The following is a 20,149-nucleotide window of genomic DNA, read 5'->3' as shown; positions in this document are numbered from 1 at the left end:
CCCCCTGCAGATCACTTTCTGAGGCACTGGCAGGGATTTCTCCCACATATTTGTGTGATCTGGGTGTCTGACATTGCTTTAGCAAGGGAGGAAGCCATTTACTTTGCAGTGAGTTAGGGCAAGCAACCTTTGGAGAGGTGACTCTTGCTGAAATTCATGCTGAGCTGAAATAATTGAGTACTTCACTCATTTTTGAAAGAAGGCTTTGGCTCTTGGCGTGCACATACAGGACTGAGGAGTAGGGAATGACATAGGAGAAAGGAGGGCAAAAAGCAACCTTGCCTACTTGACCATTTGGTTAAATTAAAAAAAAAATATATATATAATTACTAAAGTAGAAATGTAAGTTTGTATGGTTCAGATGCTCCATTTCTCCCCTCCTTCCTTCCCTTTTCTTTTCCTCCTTTATACCATTCCTTTCTTCTTTACTACCTAATATCTGATACACTTACACAACATCAATATAAGAACTACACAAAATCACACAACTAGCAAATAATGTCCTGGTCACTATCTCCTCTACAGGAACACTCAACCTGGGATCAAACACATGCCTCAATTATATCTTTCATTTAAAAGTGAGCCTCTCCCACTGGCATACTACCTCAAATAGCATCAAAGCAAAATGAAACACAGGCAGCGTTTAACAACGCTGGTAACCATGGAAACATATCATTAAAGAATATATAAACAGGAATGAATAATTAGATGAGAAATTCATTTCCACATTTATCTTTTCCCAAGACCCAGAAAAGGGAGCTCTCTTTTTACCTCTCATCTCAATTTGAACATTTTTTCTTAAACTGCCTTCTAATAGAAAAATGTGAGACCTTGCAAAATGGGGATTTTAATATTTGCTTATCTTAATAGACAAACCTCTTTGCAGGCCAGAGACTTAAAAATATTGTAATGTCCATTGTTTTCTGGGTGTGACATCGAATGCAGAAAAGGATGCCAAGGCTGCTAAGGAGATTGCTTTAGGGACAGGGGCTGGTCAGGAACACTGGCTTTAGTCGTGATGAAAGGAGCCAATGCTTGTTAACTTCTAACAATGGTAAGCATAAGATGCCTGGCTTACTGGAGGTCACCCATGCAGAGGAGAGATGAAGGGGAGAGTCTTGATCACAATGGATTGTGTGAGTTGTGCTGTCAGGTGGTAGCATCACTTTTGCAGGACACCTCTTTGCACATGAGGAAGCCCTGGATCAACTATGGTGGACTAAGTTGGTCATTAATTTAAACATTTTGAAATGGCCTTGGAGATACCTAGGCCAGGAGTGGTGCATCAGAATCACCTGGCAGGGGCAGAGGAACTAGAAAACGGTAGTATTGTAGCCCCCACTCAACTCTGGGAATTTAATGTTTCAAATGTTTCTCCAAATGACTCTTATGGAGTTGGCCACTAGACCAGTGTTTGAGAATCACAGACCACCCAGATTTCCTCATCAAAGAGAAGCAGAAACTAAGGCTTGGAGCATTTGAGGTAGATTGAATCGTTGGTCTCTGTTTTTGTCTTCCCTGGAGCAACATCTCATTCACACCTTTGCCACGGCTTTGTGGTGGGCAAAGAACTTGCCCTTTGCTCTTGATCTTGACCGTGGGCTTTGCTTTGGTTATTGTGATGGTGCCAACAGAGCCTTAACATATGCTTATATAGTTTGGCTTTCTCTTTTGGAATCCCACATTTGCTACAAGAAAAACATAGCAGGTCAAAGGAGGAAGAAAGATATGTGAGACAAGCTTGGACCTCTTGGCTCAGGCCAAGACTGGCCTCATTCAGCGAATCTGGGCCAACTTGTTTCCTGTTGTAAGACACTGAGTTTTAAGGTGATTTGTTATGTAGCATTATTATACCTGCAGCGGATGCATACCTAAGCAAAGTGACTTACTAGAATGAAGTTCCAGCATTGGAACTAGGAGTTACATGTCTCCTCACTGCTGCTCTGCACCACATGCTCACTTCTATTTCCTTCCTTGCACAAATCCAGCACTGATATCCACTGCTTCTCCTCAGCCTTCATGCCAGTATTTTAGGACATTCTCTTGGCTTTTCCACCAGAGCTTACGGTTCTTTCCCTCACTCTTGTTACTTCAGGATTCTGCTTTCACTTATCCAAGGAAATCATGAAATCACAAAGTATTTTTCACAGTTGTATTTAGAGGTCATCCAAGATTGAGTTAAGCAAGAAGAAAAATTTATTTTCCATGTGATTTAAGGGTGACTAGAGACTTGATCATAAATGCTGGGAATTTAAGCACCATGCCTGGACATACTTTTGGAGAGGTGGTTTGTGCGCTTCTTAAATGATACTTTGAATCTAAATACTCTGCTGCCAGGGTGCTTTTACTCGCTCCTCCCCCAAATATTATATAAAGTCTTTGTATGACTGGGCCAAACTAAAAAAATAAACAGTACATTTAGGACATTAAGAGAAATGCTCACAAAGTATTTTCATTTTGCTTTTGTCTGTGGAAAGCTTTTTGAAAATGCATTTTGAAAAATACATTTCGTCTTCTCCAGAAAATGTAGATGTTTTGCTAAAGATAATAACAAATGGTTCTAGTTCCTTGACCTTACTTAGCTTGTAATTTCATGTTGAAGATTTTATTTTTATTATGAAGTTGAAATACAAATTTTCACCAAGTAAATGACTAATACTGAGATGGTTTTGCAACATTAAGGAGAAAAACAGAATAGAAAAGACAAATTTAGTTTTTATTATTAGCCTAAATGTGCAACTTGTGATCAGGGTCTAATTATCCCTACATCACTCCCCATTCAGACCAAAGACATCTATAGTTTGCTATGCCCTGATGGCCATATTTGAAAGAAGGCACTAATTAGTCAAAATCCTGGAATCTGTTTGGAGGTCCCTATGAGCACAGAAACCATTGAATCCAAAGACTCTTGGAAATCTTCAGCCTTCTCCACATACTCTGATGAACAGCAAACTCAGGTGAAGCATAAAAATTGTTTACGTTGTGCACTTAAAACACAGGCACGTACATACAGAAAATATTGAGTTCGTAATCATTAAATTTATTATTTTCATTTGTTTTATTGTTTTTAATATTAATGATAGTACACACTTCTTGTATGAGAGAGATTTATTTTACTCTGTAGGAATAACTATTGTGAACTGCTTAGTATATAACCCGTTAGACCCTTTTCTTACACACACACACACACACACACACACAATTTTTAATTAAAACATAATAATTGTATGCATTTACAGGGTAAAATGTGCTAGTTTGACACATATATACAATGCATAGTTATCAAATCAGAGTGCTTAGCATTTCTTTGCCCAATCATTAAATTTTCTAATTACAAAACAATGATGTAAAAATTTTTTCATATAAGACATTAATGGCTTAAACTTCATGTTAAATCAATATTTAATTTAGTTGATTGATTTAACAAAGTATCATTGTACTGCCCTTTGCAGTGCACTTTGATGGCACCATGAAAGACAAGAAGTGGTGTGTAAGGTTATGTATAGGATAATCCGGTAGTTATTCTTGGTAAATATTTTTGGTAGAATATACTGGTTCCTCCTTATTGAAGGGAAATATAGTTTAAGATTCCCAACAGATGCCTGAAACTACAGGTAATACCTAACCCTAGGTAAATTAGGGTTTTTCTTATACATACCAGCAATGATAAAGCTTAATTCATAAATAAGACACAGTAAGAGATTAACAATAACAGTTGTTCTATTATTAAATAGAACAACTATGACAATGTATGTAATAAAAGTTTTGTGAATGTGAATTTCTCTCTCTCAAAATGTTGTTATCATCTTTTCATTAATTAATTAATAATTTATTTTTTGTGGTACTGGGGTTGGAACCCAGGGGCTTTTCTACCTCTAGGCTATACTCCCAGATCTATTTTATATTTTATCTGGAAACAGGGTCTCATTAAGTTGCTGAGAGCCTCACTAAGTAGCTGAGGCTGGATTAGAACCTGTGCAATCCTTTTGTCTCAGCCTCCCAAGTGCGGGGATTTCAAGTGTGCACCACTATGCATGGCCTCATATTTTCATTTAAATAAAGCTTTTTATGGCTTTCTTTTGGCACACCTGAATTGCCAGCACCACTAATCTTGCATTTGGGGTCCACTACTACATAAGTGTCAATTGAACACAAACACTGTGATACAAGTGGATAGCATATATATATATATATATATATATATATATATATATATATATATATGGTAAATACATTGGAAAAACAGATTATTCATGTGTGGAGTGAATGGTATGATATTTCACTATGCTACTCAGTATGGTGTGTAATTTCAAACTAAGAATTCTTTTTTTCTGGAATTTCCTATTTAATATTTTCATACCACTGTTTCCTGCAGGTAACCAAAACTGTAGAGAGTAAAACTGTGGATATGGATGGGGTATTGTATATGTTCCTTGGAGACAGGGAGACATCTGTTTTGATCACTGCTGTATTCCCAACACTTAGAGTGGTGCCTTACATATAGTCACTCAATAAATATTTGACAAATGAGTATGACTAACAAACATAATTTGATAGTAAAAAAAATAAAGGTATTCACTGACTTAAACAGACTTAACTAGAGTCTGGACACACCGGATTGGAAGGGTTTCAAGCCCAAATGACTAGAGTGCAGTTTGTGGAGGCACTATATGGCAATAATATTCTGGGAGTTACTTTTTGCTTTGAGTGTTGAAAGTAGCAAATGTCTTCTGCTGGGCCCAACATCAAGGAGAGTTGTTGCAATAATGAGCATCATGTAGAGAGGAGTAGTGCAGGAGTCTTAATCCATAGCCTTGAACCCCCGAAGTGTATGGAAAAGCTGTAGAAACCCATCTTTGAGCATGTGGCCGGGGAAAATATTTTTATCTCTTGGTGCAACCAGCTCTTGGCTTTGTCCTTTGAGAGTAAACTATACAAAAGAAATCTTTTTGGTGATCTTTATTTGGAAGCTATATAGACCATTGATAGTTTCAAGATGAGAAACATTTCAATGCCAAGTACAACTTGAATTGGAGGGGAAGTCTTGGTGTTCTCTGCACAGACGGAGGACCTGTGAAGCTGGCACTGCTTCAGCCTTTGCTGCTTCACTCAAAAAAGAGGCTGCGCATGTCAGGCTCTCTACATGGGCCTCTCTTGGTGTCAACATCTCTTCCAGCAAATTAAAAGGAGTCTTTGTCCTGCTGCAAAAATCTCCAGCTTCCTCTGAGCTCAGAGCTTGAAGCAGCACCTTTTTAGGAACACTTTGTCCCAGAAACATTAGCATATTAGAGAAGTTTGTTGGTAATTTAGAAAAGAGATTCAGAAGTGACTTAGTTTGGTTAATTCTCCATAATTCTTTAAGAGAAAGGAAGCCCCTTTTTAGAGCAATTTGATAGTGAGAAGTTCATTCCAGGACTACCTTAATGATGGATGATCTCTTAGCTACATACAAGAAACAAATCTCTAGACTGAAACTGCTATTAGGGCTGCGGCTGACAAACCCTGAGCTTCTTTTTGGCTAATCATCTGCTTTAAATGATATGGCTGAGTCAAATAATTTTATAAAATTTTAACCCTGGAGGTGTGACTGGCAAAGTCTTGAGAGTTTCTGGGGACAAAATCTACAGACAAGTGGCAAGTGGCTTATGTTTAATGAAGGTCAGTGTTTTTTTTTTTTTTTGTCCAGATATTCTTAAATTTGGAACCAATTACTGATATAGACAGCCTTAACCAACAAAGCTGACTGTTGATTTGAGAGCAAAGAAAATGATGTAGCTGGGTGGTGTGCATGTCTGTCATCACAGTACTTGGGAGGAGGATCACAGATTTTGAGGCCAGTCTCAGCAACTTAGTGAGACTCTCAACAACTTAGCAAGACCCAGTTTCTAAACATAAAATAGGGCTAGAGGTGTGGCTCAGAAGTAGAATCCCCCTGGTTTCAATACTCAGTATTGGAAATAAAGAATGAGTAATATGAATTCAGGTAGAAAATTTTGGTATGTCTTGATGGATGCTCACCAGATGAGATATTGTGAACTACAAGAGGAGCTATGACTTTGTGAATCAGAATTTTACCCCCTACTGCCGTGATGAAAAGTGCCATGATGTCAAATACTTCAATTATACCAGAAAAAAATCACAACAACTTTCTCATGGAAGTGAGAAAGCCACAATTCTCTGTTAATGCTTCTTTGGGCATTCTGACTATATGCAGATCAATTTCCAATGCACTGCAATACATTAAGCCTGTGTGTGTGTGTGTGTGTGTGTGTGTGTGTGTGTGTGTGTGTGTGAGTATTGTTCTAGGTGGATGTTTGCAAATTAAATCAGATTCCTGGGGTTTGAGATTGTAGATTGAAAGTCTGAAGGTAGCAGATTGACTAAAAAAAAAGTAAAGAAAAGGAATAATTAAGGTGGGGAATGAGCAGATCATCTAGCTTTAGTGGGCTGTTATCACCTTTTCTCATTCCACTTTGTTGAGCAGTGCAGACCAGGGTTTTCTCTGTTACTCACATTGCAGAAGGTAAAGTCATATGTGAGATAAGCTTCATGGCTGAGGGCATGGCTGAAAGTGAAAGAGGCAAGCCAGGAAATGCAAGAAGGGGAAACATTTACTTCCACAAGAATATCAAATCTAGCTCTTTTGGCCCAAGGGGCTGATTGCTTGGGAAGTAGGCTAGAGTTTACAACTGGATAAAGTTCTTGTAATATCATTACTTCAGCATCAACATATAAATACCTTCAAAGTAGCTAACTCTCAGCCTGATGAGACCCTTCCCGCCACCCACCTCAGTTCAGCTATGACCAGGCCTCAAGGGTGGCAGATGACAGAACCCTGGGTATCAAGCCTCAGAGGCATTGTATGCAAGTTCAGTTATCATGGGATATTTTCAACCTCCTCTAGCTCTGTGGAGGTGATGGTATTATGGTAACATGTGCAAACATTTATATTCAGAGTGATAGATCCCAGTGTGAGCTGTCATACAGTATAGAGCTTTATACCATTTTTTAATCTTGCTGGATTGATATGAAAAGTGTTCCTAATAAAATTGGAAGGTGTTTTTGAGTTCACTAAAGAAAAATTTATTCTTTTGCATTAAGAGATATTAAGTCAACAATCTACAAGAGTAGATGTAGACTTGTACCGAAATTTTTATGTTCTTAAAATTTTTATTTCCTGTTTGAGATCTCTAAAGATAATATGTAACCAGAGGGGCAGAGATTTTATTCAAAAAGAAAGATAGAAATGCCTCTTGACTTACAATGAGGTTACATCCCAATAAGTCCATTATAAGTTGAAAATATCATTAGTTGAAAATGCTTTTAGTATTTTTAACCTACTGAATGTCATAGCTTAGCCTAGCTTGTCTTAAACATGCTTAGAATACTTATATTAGCCTACAGTTAGACAAATGTAAAGAATATTTTATTAAAAAGTCTTGAATAGCTCTTGCAGCATTGACAACTGTACTGATGGTGGAAAACAATGGCTACACAGGTAGACTTTTGCATCATTGTAATGTTAAGATATAAATCAAACACTTCAAGTTGGGGACTGTATTGATGTATAACTTATCTTACAAAGAAAGTGAAAACAGGGCCTGTCTTAAATCTTAATGGATGTCTACAAATGTATATGCAGATTCAATCTCTAGTCTGTGATGTTTGGGGACATTGTATAACTGATCAGTGATTTGGTAGTAGGGTACCACTGTCTTTAAAGATGCTATGGCAATGTTCAAAGTCTCCCTTCTGATTCAGGATGAAATAAGGTTTGGGGAGGGAGAGGGATACATTTTGTTGAAAGAATGGTGTGGTGTGTTGGTGTTGAGAGGTTTAATATATAGAGTGCAGGATGCAATTTCTAATTATGTTGCTTCCTTTTTTCTTTAAAACCTGTGACATTATTGTTGGTTGTTCCTAAAATTTTGGATGCCATTTTAATAACAAAATGGGCAATAAGAAAGAGATCTCAAAAAATTTATCCCAGTCATCTTTTATTTTCTAATTAATCTACCTTAGTTGAAACAAGAGATTAACTTTCCCTACTAATAGATGGTGTTAGAATAAGACCTGACTGCCAGACAGGGGCTCTTTTCACTATACAAGTTACTTCCAATTGAGTAAGGAAAATAATACAAAGTGAAGCATGTATCTCATCATTTATTAATGCAAAATAGTAAAATAAGGTATTTATTTTATTCCTTTTTATATTGCAAACATGGATGAATTGGTAAGTGGAGATTATTTTTTAGTTTGATTTAAATAAAATAGGGATACTAGTGCTTGCTGAAAGCTAAAGGAAACAAAACATTTTTATGTACAAAATTTTCAAGCTTTTAATTTGTCTTAGATCACACCAATACGAGATCTGTTTTCCCCTAGTTCAACATAGAAAACATAGTAGGTGCTGGACATGTTTGTTAATGAATGTTGTTGAACTTAATTCAAATATTTATTGGGAACCCAACCCTTAAGACTCAACTCCTTCCTGCCTCATTCAAGAAGTCTCTGAAATCTTTTAATAAGTGTCCCTTATTATTTATTTTTCACATATATTAATTCTCTATAATTATTTAGTTATATATCAATAAGCAATTATTACAGTTTATATATGATGGGCTATTTTAGGAAAGTCTGAAAATGATCAGAAAATCAATAATTATTTTGAGATTAATGTACTGTTTACCTGAAGATCATTCTAGATTTAAAAATGTCACAGATCTCAAGTACAGTTGGATTATATTTTTACAGTAGTTGTAAATTGAGCTCTAAATATTCAAATGAAACCATGTAAATTACTGGGATTTTTTTTTTTTTCTATACTGGGGATGGAACTCCTGGGCATTGTACCTTTGAGTGACACCCCCAGGCCTATTTTCTAGTCTTTTTGTTTTTTGAAACTGGGTGTCACTGAGTTGCGAGGGCCTTGCTAAGTAGCCGAGGCTGTCTGTGAACCACAATCCTCTAATCTAAGGCTCCTGAATTCTGGGATTACAAGTGTGCGCCGCTATGCCTGGCTTTATTGGAATTTTTAGATGGTAAAAATAATTATTAACTTCCTACTTAAGACAACCTGCAGAAATAGGAGAGGCAAGTAAAATAGGGGAGAGAGGTACAGGGAAGGAAACAGACTAAATCATATTCTGTGCATATATGAGTAATCACTATGAATCTAACAATATGCATAATTATAGTGCACCAGTTAAAAATTTAAAATTTAAAAAGATAATATATAGAGACAGAAAACTGGGGACTGGGGTTCAGTACTGAAAATATGGGGGGAATCTGGAAGCATTCAAAGGCTACTAATGATTCTTTCTAACTTTCCTATTAGTGGTTTAGCAATTCTTATTCTAGTTGGCTCAAAAGATTCATATTCAATTAAATTAAACCATACTGAAATACAAGAAACTCTCCCTTCCCATATTTCCTGGGGAAGAGAAAATATAAAGGAGAAAGTTGGCATATGTCATTGATTTTCAAATACTTAAAAATTCATTTGGGCTGGGTGTGGTGACGCATGCGTGGGAGGCAGAGACAGGAGGATCGGGCAGATTTGAAGCCAGCCGTGCTGGCTTAATAGACTCTGTTTCTTTTTCTTTTTTCTTTTTTTTTTCCTTTCAGCTGGAAGCTGGAAAACACACAATATCTGAGAGAAATATTGAGATATTAAAAGAAATGAGAGAAAACATACATTATTTTTCTCTCTGAGACTGAATTATTATGTTCAACATATAGTCTCCAAGCTGGGCATGGTGGCGCATTTGGGAGACTGAGACAGAAGGATTGCACAGGTTCAGCTCCTTGGTGAGGCTCTCAACAACTTAGTGAGACCCTGTTTCCAAATTAAAAAAAATATGAAATAGGTCTGGGAGTATAGCCCGGAGGTAGAAAGCCCCTGGGTTCCACCCCTAGTACCACCACCACCACCACCAACAACAACAACAACAAATATATATAGTCTCCAGTTTTATCCATACTGCAAATGACAAAATTTTGTTCTTCCTTATGTCTGAATAAAACTCATCTATACACACACACACACACACACACACACACACACACACACACACATATATATATATATATATATATACCATATTTTTACTCATCTGTTAATGAAAACCTAGGCTGACTCTATAACTTGGCTATTGTAAATTGCACCACAATAAACATAACTATGTATGTATCTCTAAAATATATAGACTTCAGTTCTTTTAGATGAATACCAAGTAATGGTATAACTGGATTATATGATAGAAATATTTTTATCTTTCTGAGGAACTTTCATACCAATTTCCATAGTGTACTAATTTATATTCTCACCCACAGTATACTACAGCCCCTATACATCTTCACCAGCATGTATAGTTATTTGTATTCTTGATGATCGCTATTCTAACTGCATGAGGTAGAATCTGAGTGTAGTTTTGATTTGCATTTCTCTGATGGCTAAAAATGTTGAGTATTTCTTATATAATTGTTGCCCATTTCTAGTTTTTCTTTGAGATGTGTCTATTCAGTTGATTTGCCCATTTATTGATTAGGTTATTGACATTTTTAATGTTCAGCTTTTTGAGTTTTTTAAATATTCTTGATTAAATGTTCATATTTTAAAGGATTAAGTAATTATAGTACCATGCCTGCTTGCAATGTCTAAAAATTATATTAGGTTATAAAACTGAAGTATAGGCCAAGGGTTAACAAACTTAAGTTTTACCCTTAAAATTAGTCTCAAAAATCTATTTCGTTATAAATACATTACTACTCCTTCTGATTGATATGCTTAGATCTACCTTTCTCAGCAGTCCTTTAATCACTAATCCTTCATTTTGGTTCTAAAAATGAGATGGGATCCTCCTCCCTGGTGAGGGTATCAATTTTTACCTGCCAATATAGCTTGATGAGCTTGCTTACACACTGCTCACCCCCTCCACTGAGCCAGAACATGTAGTCAGCAATCATGGCGCTCCTAGGAACAAGAAGGCATTCTTAAAAAAGGAATTTATAGGGCAGAAGCAAACCCACAACAGACACTATGTATAAATACTGAAGAAGATTTTTTAAATGTATAAATATGACCTGACTAAAGTTAAGGAAAGCAAAAGCTGCAAAAACTGCATTTTAGAATGTAGAAAGTAGGTTTTTTTTTTTTTTTTTTTTTTTTTTCGGGTCTGGGGATGGAACCCAGGGGCATTTGACCTCCGAGCTACACCCCCTGCCCAATTTTTTTTCTTTATTTTGAAACAGGGTCTCTCTGAGTTGCAGCGTGCACCACCATGCCGGCTAAAAGTAGGTTTTTTAAACATTTTTTTGGTAGCTAACCTGAAACTTTGAGAGAGGGAGAGAGCGAGAGCGAGACAGAGCGCACAAGACATTTGTCTTCTAGATGGGTTTCCTATTTGAACTATAAGAATACTTAAGGACTATGAGGGAATGCTTTGTTTGGGTTGCTTTATATTAAGCTTCAAAGCAAAGCATTAGTAGAAAAACACAGATTTTATGGACTTTAAAATATCTCCAGACCTATCATAGCCTATATAGCTATCAGACAGATATTTAACTATATCTCAGACTTTACCCGAGTTAAACATTATTAACTTCTGATTAAATTAGCCTCATTGAAATTGAAAATTAAAAAATCTTCAATTCACCAAACAATCCCCTCCCCCAAACTTTGTGCCTAATTGAATTAGTTTTAGTATCTGGTGTGTACAATCACTGAATTAGTCTTATTAAGCCAAAGGCATATTAAAAACTATTGTGCAATGGATATTAATTCATTACTTCATCACCCTTTGGAAAAACAGTTTACTTTTATGACTATTTCTTTGCCAGGCCTCTCTATTTCTTCTCTCCAGAGGTTCTAAAATCCAATTAAATGTGACTAGAAGTAATTCCAAATTGTCACGTTAGCCAGTTAAACATATAATAATCCTGTGTACCTAATCACTAGCACCAAAAGTTTATTTATTTAAAAAGAGCTATCACTGTGTACCCTGTATGCTTTTCTTATATTTGCCTGCAGATACATGTTGTTTTTGACATTATTATAAATTGAATTAGAAATATTCTTTCCCTAAATATAGGTTTTTTGAGACACAGCAGCTATAAACTTATAGCACTCTGTTAAAAGGATTAAAATGTTTAAATTCTTGCTCAAGACAGACCAAAGTTAGGACTTAAAAATTAACAATGAAAATGAATGCTAGTATTTGGAGAATTATTCAGGTTCACGTTCTACACACACATGTGATATTGGAAAGAAGCTGCAAATAGATGTTTCAAATAAATAATACTAATCTAAGAATAATTTTTTAAGAATCATTTTATGTCTTCCAAAGTCCTTAACAATAAGATAAAAGAGTTATAGGAGGTGATGCTATATGCATAAAATATAAGCAAATTATAAAAATTACAGGCTTTAGAAGGACAAATGTACATTCCAAGAGTTTTCATTTTGACAGAAGCACATGGGAGAATGTTCGTCTCATGACAACCTACAAGAAAGTTTATTTGCTTTGTAGGTGCTGTTACCTAATAGAAATTCATTTGAAAAATTCTGAATTTGAGAAATCAATGGAAAATGATAAAAATCATTAAAATCATACTCCTAAGGCAGCTCTTGTTGCTTTCATAGAAGTTGAATACTCTAAGGTGAGAACTTGGTCTGCAATCTGATTCCCCCTACCACCGGATATCTGCTTATGTAAAAATAGGGCTCCACGAACATTGCTTAACAAGGCTATCAGTTAAATTAGGGGTTGACAAAATGCTTCTGTGAAGGGCCAGAGAGTAAATATGTTAGCCTTTGTAAATCATGTAGTCTCACAGTTATTCAACTATGTCTTGCAGAACCAGGCAGAGAGGTACATAAACAAATGAATGCAACTATGTTTCAAAGAGACTCCATTTACAAAAACCACATAGTGGTCTAGATTTAGGGGTAGTTTGCATAACTGGAAGTTGAACAAATTATTAGATTGGGCAACAAGTAGTAGGCATTGGTATAAATGTCAATCCATACTTTCTAGCCACAGGTTTCCTAAAGTATTCAACTGAAGTTTGCTATTTTGTCTTTAGAAATAACATCACAGATTTTACTAAAAATTTGTGAGCAGAGTTCAATAAATAAACTTTACAATTTTGAAACAAGCAAAAATTGTAGAAGATAATCCTAGAACATAGACACAATGGTTTGGGTCAACTAAAAGCTAAATTGATAGAGTTTCTATAAATATTAGTGATTATCATCCCTGGATTAAAAACTTATGAGAAAAAAGAGGTAGATCTCCAAAGTGTATTTCTAAGGTTTTCTTGCATTTTTAGTACATTTGGTGATTTGGTATTGAGTTCACCTTTGTAAAATTAGAAATTTTAACATTTGAATGAACATTTCACAAGTTTTTTTTTTCCTGTAATGATGTATTGTCAAACAGTTTTCTATAGTCCTAAGTGTAATTTTATTATACCTGGGGGCCCTTTTCCAGAGGAACATAGCTCCAAACCTATACTGAAATAAGTAGATAAATAAAAGGTGTCAAATTCACCTGCTATACTTCAGTGAAGTAAATTATTATGAATAAAAGGATAGTAATAATAACAAAGTATGGCTTCCTAAAGTTCTATATTTGTTGAGATATATTTCATAAGTTGTGATATATTTCTTTCAATACCTGGTTAGCTTTTCTGCCACTATGACCAAAATACCTGACAAGCACAATGTAGAGAAAGAACAGTTTATTTGGGGCTCGTGGTTGCAGAGATCAGTCCATGATTGACAGGCTCCAAGGAAGAAATTGCTATGTGGTAGGGCATAGGAGAAGCAAAAAAGCTACTTTCTTTCACTTAATGGTGACAAAGAGGCAGAGAGAGAGAGAGAGAGAGAGAGAGAGAGAGAGAGAGAGAGAGAGAGGAGAAAAGAAGTGGAGAGTAGAGAAAAGGAGAGATGAAAGGAGGGAGAGAGGAAGGGAGAGAAAGAGAAAAGAGGGAAGAGGATGAAACTAGGGACAGATATGGTCCCCAAGATCACACCTCCAGTGCCTCACCTCCTTCAGCCATGCTCACCTCTGAATCTTTCTGCATTGAGGACATGCTTCCAACACATTTTTAACCCAACCATAGCACCTGGCACACAGTTGGCTTTCCTGTCAGGAGCACAAGTTAGACTGCAGTTGTTCTCACCCATTTGCTACCTGATGGAAATGGCACCTATGTGTTCACCACCCACTCTCTTTCATTTCTCCATCTTAGGTCTTCTTGACAGCTCAGCCTTTATGACTCAGTAAAAATTGGTGGAAGAATGTAGAAAGTGCAAGGAAATAATATTGTGACATGCACTATTTGTGAGCCTACAGATAAAGGTTTTTCATTTTGCTGGTTTATAAAGGGAAAAGATAATTAATTAATAATCCAGTCAAACATCTCTAAGGAATCAAGTATCCTGGCTCTGGCAGACTCACCTAAATACAAACACTAACGCATCACTTTTTCTCCTCTCCTTCAGGTACCAGACCAACATCCAGCATGCTAGTCAGTGTGATTAGCATTGCTTTAACTGTCTTCTCTTTCAGTGTCATTATTCTATTCATTCTTCTTTTGTTCATCTGCGGAGTGTTGATGCTGTACTGGGACCATAAGATCATGTTAGCTCAGTTCCATTAATTGCTTTAATTCAAATAGGGAATGTGAGAAAAATAAGAGTCAATGGTGACATCAAACTGGTCCTTTTAAATAGTTGATGGCTCATTTTATGTCCATTCTGGGTCTTTACTGAACATGTTAGGTACTTACCATAGTGGAATGCCAACCCAGATCACCTCCTTCTGCACTAAGTTCCAATCAGCCATGCCTCCTAATGGAAATGGCTCCAGCAATTCTCTTTCAATTTCCTCCTTTCTCTTGGACATCTTCTGCCTACACATAATGCCATTGTTTCTCTCATCTCAAAACAAAACACTGCAAAGCATCTCTTTCTTTTCTCCCCCCATACAGTTATTATCTTCTTTTCTTCATTGTTAAAAAAACAAACAACAAAAGCCTTGAAAAAGCTACGCACAGTCCTTGTCTGCAGTCTCTCTTCCTTGTCTCTGGGACTCACTCCAGGAGGCCTCTCATTAATATGACTTCACTGAGTGCTCTTGTCCGTGGTACTCTTTTGGAGTAAAAATCAGGCATTTACATCTGTGCCACTGGTCACATGCTACCACTCTGCCCTCATTTCCTGCCACCATCTCCTGACACGCTGTTCATCTGCTGTTCATCTGCTGTTCCCCATATAGAAGTGGCACACTGTTGCCTATTGCATTTGGTGTTTGATGGTCCCTTCCTGGGACATTCCTTCCTCATATACGTCCACGACTCTCTGGCTCACTTCCTCAGGAGTCATTTTTCTTAGTGAGGACTTCCCTGACCTTGATCCAACACCACCTGCATCCTTGCTTGTTTTAACCTTTCCATAGTACTTATCACCATTCATCAAAATATTGATTTTATTTTTGTTAGTTCTAGTCGTTGTATTCCTTTATGGGGGGGGGTCAGCACACCAGAGTCTGTGTATGTCAAGCTCTCACAGGGCACAGTTGTGTGCATTCATTGGTAAAGTTTATGCGTCATATACAGCTGCTTTTGTGCCTCAATGGCAGAGTTGAACAGTTGGGACAGAGCTCCCTTGGCCCACAGAGGCCAATGTGTTTACTATCTGGCCCTTTACTGGAATATGTCCCTCCAGAGAGCAGGGATTTTTGTTTATTTTCTTCACTGTTCTGTCTCCAGTTGCCTGGCACAGTAGTCACACACTAAGTATTCGCTCAGTTGGCAGTCACATATTCTCTTATTTATTTGTTTAAACTTAAAAAATTAAATTCCATGCTATAAAGATCCCAAAGATAACAACAGAGTTATATAGCCTACTAGGACTGTGACCTAAGCAACCGGCCCCAGGGCTGTTTCATGTTTTATATGAACAGAATGCTATGGAGTAGAGGCAGCTTGGTACTGGAGAGACAGTCTAATCTGTCTGATGTAGAATCCAATGCAAGCGCGTTCATACGAGAAGCTTAAGAAATGCTAATGCATGATGATGTATTTATCACGTAAGTTAAAGAGGTCAGGAAACACACTGGCCTAATGTATTGCCTCTAAAATTATTTTTACTATGATGCCTTCAGTCATGTGTCAACTCTCATTATTTTCCTACAAGCAAATCTACTATGGCTTTGATGCTGTTTGAATTCCTTTAGCAAAATTGCCACGGAATTCACATTTATTTACTTCATACATTTGTAAAACATAAAAGGGTCAAAATCTGACTTTTAAATATGTACACACACATAAAGTAAAAAGACTTTTATGTCATGAACCCAGCTTATTTTGGATCACATCTTGTTTCCATCAAATATCAAACACATATTAAAAGAATTAGACATGTTATTGTTAATAGAATAGCTTATACTTTTTCCATGTTAATATTACAAAAGGATCGCGCGTCTAACCACATTCATGTCAAGTGATTTTTTTCAGGTTAAATATTTCTAAACAGACGGTGCAGTCGTGAGAGCGTGAAAAAAGCACTTGGCATCTCCTAAGGTCTATGTTCAGATTAAAATGTGTAACATTTTTACTCAGTATGGCCACATGGTGGTGTAAAACAATAAGGCACGGGTAAACAAAAGGGACTGCAGCATGCAGTCCGCTGTGTGGTCTCTTTGGGCTGACTGACTAGACCTTGAAAAGTCATTCTGTTCATCACCTTGCCTTCAGGCAGGATCACACTTAAACCTTTCAAATGAGACTGATGAGAATCTATTCTGTTTTAAAGACCTCTATAGAAGGACATTGCTCTACTTCCCTCACCGATTCCAGAGTTTCACAGCCGTAAATAGCATCTTCTGCAGTTTTAATCTGCTGGATTTAGTTCTTTCTCCAGTTCTAATGCAGCCCAACTGGCCCTTTTCTTCAGAACAGCAGTTCTAAATAGCCTCACAATAATTTATTAATCTTCTCTTCTCTGGCTTAATTAATCAACCCTGGTAGCTTTAATCTTTCTCCATGGGTTCTTTTTCCTTGAATTAGTCAGTTTCATGGTTCCCTTTTCAGTTTGTTTACAGTCCTCTTTTTCTTCTTTCTACAACTGGAAATTAACTTCTCTCTGGAGTCTAAGGGTAATCTTATAATCTTTGTGTCCAGCTATTTCATTTGTGGAATGGGTTTAGATACTTCTCCAAAATATGTGTACTGAATAGTTCTAGCTACAGAATCATTCCAAATTGTTGACATACTCAGGAAGTTGTTCCTTTTCTCCTATATTTAAAAGCATCCAAGAGTCTATATATATACATGTATCCTCACATACAATTTTATTAAGTTTAGTGAATTAATATCGATGCAAAATGTATATTCTTTTTAAATACAAATGTATACTAATATGAAAGAGATGCTTTTGTGATCAGGAAAAGAACCGAGCTAGCAAATTCAAGCAAACACACATACACAAAGAGGAAGCATCTTTTTGTAGGCTTATGTGTTTTCCACACAACAGCCAGCCAAAGGGATCTTTTTAAAAACATAAATGTAAATGATCTCACACAAAACCCAAGTTCCCCGTCACGCTTCCCGTAGAAGCTGCGCCTGGTTTTCTCCCGAGCACATTTTGCAAGGCCCTGGATGAAGCTCTCCTGTTCTCCAACCTCTCAGCTGGAGCCTTATCCTTTCCTTAGCTTTATGTTTTGTAATTACTGATTATATCACTTGTTTAAATGCTTCTTTTTCTACATCTATGTTTTTCAATATGGCTGCCATACTCCTTTTGTGGGTATTTATATTTATACAAATAAAAATTAAATACTTAAACTCAATTCTCAGGCACGCAGGCACATTTCAGGTTCTTAGTAATCACCATGTTTAGTGGTTACTATATTGAGTGGAAAAGAACTTCTCTATCATCACTGGGACTTCATCTCCAGGCTGTAAGCCTACCATTACAGTATGTCGTATACACCTAAGGAATAGAAGGTACTCAGCTATTTTTTTTTTTTATTGTACTGGGGTTCCTGGAAACCCTTCTACCTCCGGGCTACACTCCCAGAACTATTTTTATTTTTTAAATTTGGAAACAGGGTCTCTTAAGCCAGCGAGGCTGGCTTTGAACCTGTGCAATCCTCCTGTCTCCGCCTCCCAAGTGCAGAGATTACAAGTGTGTGCCACCACGCCTGGCCTCAGCTATTTTTTTTTTAATTAATAAAGCCGGGCATAGTGGTGCATGCTTGTAATGCCAGCATTCAGGAGGCTGAGACCAGAGGATTGCAGTTCATGGACAGCCTCAGCTACTTAGTGAGGGCCTGTTTCAAAATAAAGAATAAAAAACAAAATGGGCAGGGGGTATAGCTCAGAGGTAGACTGCCCCTGGGTTCTACTCCCGTACCCATCCACCCAAGAAAATTAATAGAAGTTAGGCCCAAGGTGCTGAATAATTTATTATTTCTTTACTTTGTGCTTTGCTCTTATTATCCCTCCTCCCTCCCTGCCCTTAATCGTTTGATGTTTATCAGGAGGCTCAGGCTCTACAGTGCTCTGGGTTCATGCATTTTAGTACTTGACAGACATCCAAGAACTTAGTTTGGTCTTTGGATCTTTGTTACAGACCAAACTCTGAGCCTAATTCTAATAGCCTGAAGTTGTCCCTGAGATGACATTTTTCCTCTTTTCATGCCTAACCTAGTTCACAGGTTCCTGCTTTGATTGTAGTTCCAGATTCTGATTATAACTGGGGTCCTAGCTATGCTTGCTCCTTCAAGATGGCCCAGCAATGGATCAGAGACTTTTTTGAGGTTCACTGCTGGCCTACTAGTCTAGAATTTCAAAAGTTGCCTGTTCATAGTTCTGTAACACACAACAACAGTACCACTATGACTATTTGTAGCACCAACCAGTATTTACTGTTTTTAATTTGACTACTGACATGGCATCCGTATTTTCCAAAAAGTAGGTGTCAAGATAAGGATTCAATCAGATATATTTGATACCAAATTTTGGACTCTTAACCTCAATTCTACACTACTTCTGTATTGTCATTCTTTTCCTCAGCTTTTTTGTTTTGTTTTTGTTTATGAGACTCTAGTATCATTTTTTGACTTTTTTTTGCAGTACTGGGTATGGAACAATACCTCCAGCTGTACTTTTTCAGTCTTATTTTTGAAATAGGGTCTCTCTGAGTTGCAAAGGGCCTCACTAAGTAGCTGAGGCTGTCTGCAAATTGCAATCTTCCGGTCTCAGCCTCCTGAATCCTGTGATTACAAGCATGTGCCACCCGGCTTTTTCTTGGACTTTTCTGATGTTAATTTCTTGTCTAACTGTTGACCTTTGGTGTATTCCTTAAAAAGTCTATTCTCTGTGATAGGTTAAATAATGGACAGTTCTTTCCTCCATCCTCTGCATTCTTACCAGCAGACATGTCTTCTTAGTTGCCTTGTTAATCTGACATAGTCAAGTTTTTCTTTCCCTGGCTATGACAAGAAATATATTATTACTTCTCTAAAAATATAAGTCTGAGCTGGGTGTGGTGGTGTATGCTTCTAATCCCAGTATTTGGGAGGCTAAGACAGGAGGATTGTGATTCAAAGATAGCCTCAGCTACTTAGTGAGGCTCTTTGCAACTCAGTGAAACCCTGTTTCAAAAAATAAAGAATAAAAAGTAGGGCTGGGGGTGTGGCTCTGGACTATCCCAGTACCACAACAAGAAAAAAAAAAAAGGACAAAATATGAGTCTGGTAAAAAGGCCTGGATGAATAAAACTAATTTCATATTATATATGGAGGTTTTATTTTAAGATTTTTTTTCTGTGTGCAACCCAAAATATCAGGAAATGCCTATTATTTTATTATAAGAAGAATGTTTGGGGTCATGGCAACATGAATAAGCATATAGGCACAATTCTGACCTCTAATAAGCTTCTGATTTGACTATTGGTACAATATCTGCATTTAAAAAAAGTAACCATAATATAAGGCATTTTATAGCTAAAAAGAGCTGTGCAAATATTAGGTATATAATGGTAACTAAGAAATGTGGATCATAATGCAATATAATTTTAAAGAGGGAAAATGACTCCTTTCAGTGTAATTAAATGATTCAGTGCTGAGACCTAAAG

The 20,149-nt window shown here is 36.9% G+C and overlaps 1 protein-coding gene across 1 annotated transcript in view; it reads right to left on the bottom strand.

Moving 5' to 3' along the window:
• SPATA16 (spermatogenesis associated 16) overlaps positions 1–20,149 on the bottom strand; it is a gene marked incomplete at both ends in the record, with an annotated part of 238,626 nt that overhangs the window by 77,520 nt on the left and 140,957 nt on the right. Inside the window, one exon of the mRNA XM_080696395.1 lies at positions 10,891–10,975. Coding sequence (XP_080552521.1) covers positions 10,891–10,975 — 85 coding nt within the window. The remainder of the gene's footprint in view (positions 1–10,890; positions 10,976–20,149) is intronic.

This window comes from Muscardinus avellanarius (assembly GCF_963383645.1).
Source record: "Muscardinus avellanarius genome assembly, chromosome: 5".
NCBI classification, from domain to species: Eukaryota; Metazoa; Chordata; class Mammalia; order Rodentia; family Gliridae; genus Muscardinus; species Muscardinus avellanarius.
The sequence above is the reverse complement of the archived record's forward strand: the minus strand, read 5'-3'. Positions and strand labels throughout refer to the sequence as shown.